At 39.7% G+C, this 10,015-nt stretch overlaps 1 protein-coding gene and 1 long non-coding RNA gene across 2 annotated transcripts; one reads left to right on the forward strand and one right to left on the reverse strand.

Annotated features, from left to right (window-relative positions):
- The first annotated feature begins 1,709 nt into the window (after positions 1–1,709).
- Positions 1,710–5,213, forward strand: LOC120106210. The gene is made up of 2 exons (XM_039119134.1): positions 1,710–2,231; positions 4,326–5,213. The coding sequence occupies exons 1-2, from the start codon at positions 1,797–1,799 to the stop codon at positions 4,380–4,382; spliced, it is 492 nt and encodes a 163-aa protein (XP_038975062.1). The 5' UTR covers positions 1,710–1,796; the 3' UTR covers positions 4,383–5,213.
- A 3-nt stretch (positions 5,214–5,216) lies between these two features.
- Positions 5,217–6,622, reverse strand: LOC120106211. The gene is made up of 2 exons (XR_005508412.1): positions 6,365–6,622; positions 5,217–5,553 (listed from the first exon to the last, which is right to left on the reverse strand). It is a non-coding gene; the product is annotated as an uncharacterized LOC120106211 (long non-coding RNA).
- Between the last annotated feature and the right edge of the window lie 3,393 nt (positions 6,623–10,015).

The raw sequence follows: 10,015 nt of genomic DNA on the forward strand, positions 1-10,015 counted from the left end.
TCCCTTTTCATACAATCCAGTTTACATCCACACATCAATTCTTTTATATTTATTTCCGGCTTTAAACTAACCACGGTCACGTTTCCAGCCCGTGACGGGGCAACCAATATCACATAGTTAGTTTAGTGCACCACATCCATCAGTCCAATTATGTAGGTGTAAGTTATGCGCATGCATGCATCCATCATAATACCAACCACAAGCGAATACGATCATAATATCAACCACAAGCCAACACGATCAAAATATAATTTAGTATAAAACTATTTTCGATTTATCTGGATTATAGCATATCATACATATCTAAGTATAAAAATATTATATCATGCAGGATTGGCGTACAAGGATCCTTACCGAAATTGTAGACTGACTCAAATACGGTCCGAATCACAACCTACGCGCTGGGGTGCTGAGTCCCCTGATCAAACCTCCTGGCTCCGCCGACTCTTCCTCTACAACATCAATTATAAATCACAACTAAATTATTTAATATTTAAATATTCTAAACCATAATTCATATCTACTATGGGGTCCATCACCAGGTCCCCAAACATCTCAATCCCTCAAATCTAGGGCAGTCGGGGTGGCCCGACTCCCACCCTGTACCACCGGTCTATGTCGTCGCCAGCCGTGGCCGCTGCCACACCAGCGATGATGGCCGGTCCCGGTGAAGAGACCAAAAGAAAGGGATGATCCCTCTCTCTTCATGGTTGGAAATACATCTCCCTCCCTCAAATCCTTTTTGATCCAAGGGTAACAACCATGGTGGCTGTGCCCTCTCCTTCCCCAACCCGACATCACCACTGGCCGAACCATCGCCGGCCGCCACTGTTGCAGTCGCCGGCGACGGTGGTCGACCAAGAGAGGGAGAGAAGAAGAAGTTTCTTCTCCTTCTTCTTCTTCTTCCCCCAAAACTGACACAGGGTCCCCTCCCCCTTCCTCCATTCATCCACAGAAAAACCACCGTGATGGTGGCTTGGCTCCCCCCCCACCCGACAGCAGCCACGGTGGCCCACGACCGCCACCGTCGTCGCCGCCGGTGGCCATCCGACGAGGGGAAGAGGAGGAGAGGATGGGATCCCGAGGAAGAGGACCTCGGATCCACCCTCCCTCATCACATACACATCCTAGAAAACCCTCTCCGACCTTCATACGAACCCGACCAGCCCCACCGCCATGCATCTCGGCCATCCCGGCGGCCGGCGGCGGCCAAAAACTTGAAAGAAGAGGCCGAAACAGGGGTACCCTGTTTCGGGCTCTTCTCCGACGATTCACCGGCCAAAAACCCCTCCCACACGACCCAAAAACCAAGCAATGAAACGCAAGGAAGAAGCCACGCTTACCTCGGTCCGATGGAGGTGCTCCGGCGGCCTTTCCGGCGACAAAATCGGAGAGGAAGACCTTCGGATCCCTAAGCTTCTTCGCCCGATTTGTGAGGAGTCTTCACGAAGGGAAGAGGTCGCTTTGCGGCCGGCCGGATCTCCTCTCCGGTGCTCGTCTCCTCCGGCGATCGACCTCACGCCGGACGCCACCGCCTCCCTTTTTTTTTTGTTTCTTCTCCCACGATCGTGCCCTAGGCACGATCGTATATGGTGGATGGGCCCGGTCTTTTCGGGCCGGCCCGTCCACCCCTCTCTCTCTCTCTTTTTTTTTTTTAGGGGTATTACAACACTTGGCAAGATGTTCTTTCATCAACTGATCTTTGTGCAAGCACTTTGCCTATATGTTCTCCTTTTAGTAATAACTGTTCTTCTACCAACAACATTGGAGGCCGTGTTTCTCCAATTATCTCAAATATGAATGGTGATATTTGTTGTCAACCTTCCATCCATGTTACAGTGGCACCCATGCACGATTCAGTGATAGGAAATGATGTACATGGCAAAGTCGGTTCCCTTGGTGGGAGCATGATGCCTATTCCAATAGGTGCTAAAAAAGACCCAAAGTTCTCAGACTTTGGAAGCTCAGACAAACAGAACCATAGCTTTAATCCTATTTATGATCGGATATTGAGCAATGGCATTGGTAACAAAAGGATGGATACAGATGTGATTGGACAAAAGGTGCTTGATTCTTCAGGCCTTGCACAAGATTGCAGTATCGATAAGTCAAGAGCTAATGGTCAGCTGACTTACAAGGATGAAGATGCATTGGAGATCACAAAGTCGCAGTGTGATTTTAATTCTACTGATTGCAGCCATGATGGATTTGCGAATGCCATGATTAAGCCGGTATGAATGTATGGTCAATTTTTTTCCCCTTTACATAGAAAAAAACCTATTAGTCCATATCTTATCTCTGAGTTAAAACTTCTGAACATGGTTGAATATAGGAAGAGTAGATAACTGGAGCTATTTTAAATGATTGCTGGATGTTCTTTGATTTTCTCAAGTACAAATTCCTATCTCTTATCCCTTTCTTACAATTTTAATCGTTTCATCTTTTTCCATAATATGAATAGTGCTTTGCATCAGCAAAAGCAATGTTCTATATATACAAATTCTCAATAAGTATCCTTTGTTATTGATGTTGAGAATCAAAGTTATTTCCTATAATTCATAGAGTACCATATAAGTGTCAATTTAGGATTATGGGCTAGAAGCATACATAGAGTATGCGTCAGATATGGATACTTACATATAAGTTTTTTAATTGCAGCTTTAAAAATCAGTGGAGAGTTGGACTCCAACCATGACTTCAATTCAGTATAGAACTTTTTTTAAAAAAATATTGAAATTCAGTATAGTAATGTTAAAAGTAAGCTTTTGTTCACTTTCGAGATTGGTCAAGAATGCAGATACAAAAATAACTTTGCAAAAATATCATTTTCCTAAAATTCTTAAGCTAATTAGGTAATATGGATAAGGAACGCGAATGTTGGAAGACCTTAACAAATAATACATTTGATACAATATCTTTAACTAATTTATTTTTTAAACTATATTTAAACGTATACTTATTTATTAATTAAGATTACTTTTTTTCCAGTGCATTTAGTATTCCCATAACTCCTTTTTTTTCCTCTTGTTGACTCAGATTTTGGGTTATCTATCTGGATCCAGTTCTCATATCCATGTCCATGCCTGAACAACTTTGTGTTTAACAATTCATTACTCCAAATACATGCATGCTAATAGGTATGAGTTGATGGTCGTGCATGTGGATAACTAAGTATGATAGGGATGGTGAATTCAAGATGCCTTTGGTTGGTTGCACTCACTATGTTGTACTTACTGATATGTGTTTTTCATTAGCTTTGTAGTAGTCCAAGGATCAGCTGTGCGTATGATATGTAGATTATTGGAGAACCTAATATATGGGTATCTTTGGTTGCAAGGAAGCCTGGGGAAAAAAAGAAAATAAAATAAAAATCTTTTTTAGGGCATGCTTGGATGATTGGCTGAAAAAAAGTTTTTAAATATTAGGAAAAAGAAAATGAAAAATAAAGAAGAGGTGCTTATTTTCTTTCTTAAAAAGGGTCTTTGATTCTATATTTCATTTTCTAGAGGTTCTCGGTGGCGATGAAAGTTCAGTTTTCTTTGAAGTATAGAAAAAAATGTTTTCCAGATTGATACACTTTTTGGTGAACCAAACGGATTGGGAACTATATTTTGCTGACGGATACAGTTTCCATGTTTTTGTTCTTGGGCATTTGTTGGTGGGGGTATTAGACAAGCAGAATTGTTGTTCTTTCCTGAAAGGTTGGAAATATCAAAATTGTGTTGACAGAGAACCAATAATTGGACAAGAATATATATTATAGAAAGATTCTGTTACATTACCTTGTCTTGCATTTTATTTTTTCAGCATGCATCTATTGTAAGAGAGAGAGAGAGAGAGAGAGAGAGAGAGAGAGAGAGTGATGTGCAAATGTCCTGAAAAAGGTCAAGCATGGAGGAATATCTTTCTTTTATCATATATTTATTCTCATTATCTATAGGACATTCAAGTTTCATTGTTAGTTTATGGAATGTGAACTGTTCATGGCATATATTAGAGACACATGCTGCTCTTCATTCTGAGATATTCTGTTATCATACTTTGTCAACTGGTAGATGATGCCCTTATCATGCATTTTGAATTTTCAACTCAGTTGTTTCAGAAATTTCTTCTATAGTTTAGGGCAAAGATTCATGCATAGGTCCCTTAACCATAAATAATTTTGATTATTTTATTTTCTGGGCCCAAGTTGTGGTTAGGTCCTGAGAAGGCAAGCCAGAAATACCTGGACTCTCACCTAATTCAAAGTGTCCATATTAACATTTCAGCAAGTTGAAATGTGTTGGCTCGGATACTTACGAACACTTTTGATTGTTATTTTAAAGGTTGATGGAGAGCCGAATGCTTCCAGTAGTAAGTCCAGCATGCAACATTATATATGAGCTTCTTTTGCTCTTGGATCTTGGTCAAGGATGGAGGTATTGCAAAACTTCATGATGTGCTTTGTCTCTTGTTTCCTTCAGCTAATTTTGGAGCATGAAACATGTACTTTGATAACAAAATTTTAGCAAAACAGACAACAATAAACTTTTATTTTTGTTTTTTAAGCATTTAAATGATAATATTCTATATGGCTTGCCAATGTTTCTTTTGGTCACTCTTGATGCTAAATGCTTTAATTCTAACTATATGTAGCTAACAAACCACCATATATTTCAGATTTGCATTTTTGTATGTATCACCGCTCTTTAAGATCTTGCAAGCATCAATTTACTAATGCTGCACATTTTGATGAACACATAAACAAGTTAAAAGTATTAAAACTTGTGAAATCAAGATTGGGATTTTTAATTTTTATTGTTTTTCGATGCAAATAACTTATTAATAATTTAGCACCAAGAAAGTGGTGCTTTGTTATATTTATATAGAAGACAAAACACCTCGATACATTTTCAGTTTTATAATATTAAAAAGCTAATATATTTCTTAGTTATATCATTGTTTTTTCTGATGTATTCACTAATCTCTTTTTCTTTTTCCTCTTGCTGAATGAGACCTTAGATATGCATACAAATCTGACCAAGGTTTGTCGTGCCAGTCAGTACCAGATACTGTATCGGACGTACTGTATCCTACTGGTACCGATCTAGTATGTGGTACCGACCGTACCGATACTCAGTATGTCGAACTTTACCACTTCCAAAAATTGTGTTAGACATAATTTACCATAACATAAATGGAGTTGCTCAACTACAAACGTTTAAGCTTAGTAATACATCGAAAAAGCATAGAACATTTTTTCTAGAGAGAAGAAAGTACGCGTAGATGTTCACAAGTCTAAGAGGAACAAGAAGAAGACCTTAGCTTTCAGGGTCACTCCGTTGATAAATTAATGAAAACCTGGAGCAATCAGGACATTGCATGCGCCCGTTAGATTGACATTTCTTACATGGTATCAACTGTTTTGGCATACTTCCATCTCCAGGTGGCTCAAAAAAATCATAAAGCATGCTGAAACCAAAGGGCCCTCCTTTTTTGACCGAACCCACTCCTTTGCATTGTGAGCAAGCTATCATCCTCAGATCACCACATCTCTTGCACATTCCCAGAGAACTGCAAAAAAGCACTCCAAAATAGGAAATCAAGGAAACATGTTAAGTAAAGAACTTTATTTAATGATGCATGTATAGTTGTAGACTTGTAGCCTGGTTTCTGCAGCTATGTAGTAGATGGCTGCTCACACAAATACTTGTGGTGCTTTTCCCGCTTCAAATATATTGAAAGGCATCGAAGAGTGTATACATAGAAAAGATGAGGTAAACAAACAACTGTTGAGATCAATGCTGCCTACTTATGTGGTTCCGCTTCCACATGTACTTATGAGTAAAATGAAATTTTTAGCAAAAAAAAGAAATGAAATTAAGCCAATGGGTCATGAAATCACTATCAGAACAATATACAGGGTACTTGGTTATATTGGTCATTAATACTGAGGAGACAAAGCATTTCACCGTAAATGGTATTTTCTTCATCACCAGTAAACAAATCCATTTCCAATCTCGAACAACTCAAAAATATGAATTGAATTGGATCTGCGACCCGAGCTGTAAACAAACCAACTCAAAAATGCAAAGCTGATATGTTATTGGATCTCTGAGTCATTTCCTACTCAATTCAGACATGAATCAGGATTGGATGGTACCAGAACCCAAACCAACCCACCTAGCTTGCAAGCCTGAACACCGATAGTAAAATGGATAGGCAGGTGCATAAATAGGACCAGGAAGCCAAACATTTATTCATGCCCTACAGCACTTGTTGGGCAAATTTACTCTTTTTCATGACAACAAGGATGCAAGAAATCATGTTCACAAGTACAATTAGATGGAAAGGGAACTCCTTTTAGAGAGAGAGAAAGAGAGACCTTCTTTGAGAGGAGGAGATGAAGGCATCCACTCTAGGGGCGGCGATGGTGGCGCAGAGCAGCAGCGCGCCGACTCCAAACCCGGCTATTTCGCTGGCTGTGAGGTTTTCCATTCCCAATCACCTCAAGTCTCTAATGGCCATGCACACTGCATGTTGAAAAGAGGACAAGGAGAGAAAGGAGGGTGGCGAGGGAAAGGTAGAGAGACGACAAAGGGGCGAGGGTCGCGGGGAAAGGATGGGGAAGACGGATATTTCATTTTTGTTATAATATAATTTAGGAAACTATTTAAACCAAAAAGATCCCTTTGATCGCTGGCTCGGTTGGTTAAGCCCCATGCCGTAGAGGAAACTGGTGCAGGTTCGAGGCTTCTTGCAAATTTAATTACTTTTGTTTGTGGTTTCATCCGTCGATCTCTTTCTGGGCAAAATATGACCCAACCCGCCAACCCGATCTGGGTTCAACCCGCCATAAACAGATTTGGGTTTGACCTAAACAGGTTCGGGTCATAAACAGGTTGACCTGTTTAACTTGTTTATTAATTGGGTCGGATACGGATTTTAGACGTCCGACCCGTTTAACCCGTATAATCTATTGGGCTGATGGTAGATAAGGGCCAAGAGACAAAGGCTCAAGGCGGCCCAACTTTCTGCCGCATGACCGCATGGGCCTGCATGGCCTTCGGCCCGATTTCACCGCGAGCCTGCGAGGGCACGAATCGATCACTCGATCTGGGATTCACCGATTCAGGCTTCCCTCTTCCTCTCCCGTCTTCCCTCAAGACCCTCGCAGAGTCACCGCCTCGCTCAGGTCCTCGGAAGATCAGGGACCACACGTCAAGGGAGTGGAGAGAGGAAGAGATGGGAAAGAAGGCCATGGCTCCAGCGGCGGTGGCGGCGGACCTTGCTCTCGAATCACTGCCTTGCCGAACTCGATCTTTCCATCTCCGTTGTCGTCGATCTCGGCCTCACCCTCTCTCTCCGTCGAACCCTCCCACAGAGGCACAGACCACAGTCCCACCTCTCTCTCTCCGTCGAACCCTCCCACAGTCCCACCTCTCTCTCTCTCTCCGTCGAACCCTCCCACAGTCCCACCTCTCTCTCTCCTCTGTCGAACCCTCCCACAGTCCCACCTCTCTCTCTCTCCGTCGAACCCTCCTACAGACCACAGTCTCACCTCTCCGTCGAACCCCCACCTCTCTTTCTCTCTCTTTGTCGAATCCCCCACCTCTCTCTCTCTCTCGCTAGAAGCAACCCCATCGGCGGCCGAGATCGACGACAGGGTGACCAGCCCACCCTCCTGGCCTCTCATCTCTCTCTCTCTCTCTCTATTTGGTTAAACGGGTCAGAGAAGAAAACCCGACCCGTTTAAATGTTTAATTGATCTGTTTATTAAACAGGTTAAACGGGTCGGACCGGGTTACCTATTTAATAAACAGGTCGGGTTCGGGTTTGTACTTTATGACCTGTTTAATAAACAGGTCGGGTTCAGATTTATACTTTTCTGATCCGTTTAACATTTGACCCGACCCGTTTATGTCCGACCCGACCCGATTGCCACCCCTACTTTCTGGTAGTTCAATATTTTTTATTTTTCTCCTAATTTGTCAATAATGCATGTAAAATTCATACATAACTAAGTGGGACCATATATTATAAGTATGAATGAAAATATTAATTCTATAATAAAAATAATATATTTTTATATGATTAATAATTTATAGGACTAATAAATATATTTTTATGAAATGTATTAATATGAAATATACAAATAGATAGTTTTAGTATTATATGGTCAATGATTTTGCATTTTTACAAAATATTAAATATGTTACTCATGGATATCTGGAATCTTTAATCACCGAAATATAGCATATTAAACACGATGATCTTAAATCATCGGGGATTAGATTATTCTGGGATAAGAATTACTGGTGTTAGCATAATTTTAGCGATCATGTAATAATCTACATCGCCCATATTATTGTTTTTTGTTAGCATGATTCTGTATCAACTTATATTATTTTTTTATTAGCAAAATCTTGTTAGAATGTTTTTAGAGATCGTATAACAACTTGTACCATCTATAATATTTTTTTTTTGTTAGCGTGATCATATATCAGCCTATATTATTTTCCTTATATGAAGTTTTGTACACGAATATATATAATCCTTGAGATGTACGGAAAGTAATAAAATAGAAAAATAAAATTACTTTTCTTTCTCTCTTTTTCTCTTGTTTTTCTCATTTTTTATAAATATTTTAAAATAGTATCAGAGCCATCGATCACCTAATCTACTGCCACCATCTCTTCTGTCTTTGTTGTGGTCATCATTGTGATGTATAGAAGCTTTAAAGACCCCATTACCCATCTATTGATATCTGTTTCCTCGTAAATTAACACCCAAAATCTTTTATTTCTGGTAGATTCGCAGCTTCTCTATTTTTTCGCAGATTTTCTATTTTCTAGTGAATCAACATTCAAAGATCTCATACTCCTTAGTAGATCTATATATCATCTATTTTTTGTGGATTAATACTCGAAGATCTTCTATTTTCTAATGGATCTGTAGCTCATCTCCATTACTTTTCTTCTCAGCTTCAGATCTTCAGTCGTTTCTCCTCACCGTTGCTCAACCCCATTCTCTTCATCTCTAGTTTTATTTGCTGCCTCCAGTTCTTTCACTATCAAGTTCGACGTCTTTTGCTTCTTTTCCATAGTGCCTTTGTCTACGAGGATCGTCAACCTTCGGTTGCCTTCTCTCTGAGCTCTGTCTTCACTGCAACTGTCATCTTTCATGTATCTTCTCATTGCCACATCATCAAACAAGTTAATTAGCCACATTGGTAGACACATTAATATGTCATGTCAGTTAGAGACATCGACAAACAATAGTTTGCTATGTTAGTCAGTCATGTTGGTGGACGCATTAGTCTACCACATCAATGAGCTACGTTAGTATTGTCAAATACATCAGTTTGTTATGTTAGCTTTCTGATTTGCCACATCAGTTTTTAAGCTACGATGTTAGTTTTTGTTCTGCCATATCAAATTCTCTATATTCTCACATCAGCTTGACACATCAGTCTGTCATATCATCTTCTGAGTTGTTATGTCAACTTCTAATCTGCTGCATCAGCTTCTGAGCTGCTATAATAGCTCATGTTCTGCCACATCAATTCTTGATGTACCACCACATCAGCTTTTGAGTTGCTATGTCAGCTCTGAGTCTATCACGTCAGTTTTTGAGCTGCTACTTTAACTCTTGATCTAGTACCTGAGTTTCTGGATGTATTCGTAATCTAGTTTTCAAACTCAAATTTGCATCTACAGTACCATTTCGAGTTTGAGGGAGGATGTTAGCATAATTTTAGTGACACGTAACAACCTGCATCATCCTTATTATTTTTTTTATTAGCATGATCATGTATCAACCTATATTATTTTTCTTTATTGGCAAGATTTTCTTCGAGTGATTTTAGGGATCACATAATAATCTGTATCACCCATAATATTTTTCTTTGTTATTATGATTATATATCAGCCTACATTATTTTTTTTATATGGAGTCTATACATAAGTATATATAACTCCCGAGATATATCGAATGTAATGAAATAGAGAAATGAAATCACTTTTCTTTCTCTCTC

This window comes from Phoenix dactylifera, unplaced genomic scaffold (assembly GCF_009389715.1).
Source record: "Phoenix dactylifera cultivar Barhee BC4 unplaced genomic scaffold, palm_55x_up_171113_PBpolish2nd_filt_p 000490F, whole genome shotgun sequence".
NCBI lineage: Eukaryota > Viridiplantae > Streptophyta > Magnoliopsida > Arecales > Arecaceae > Phoenix > Phoenix dactylifera.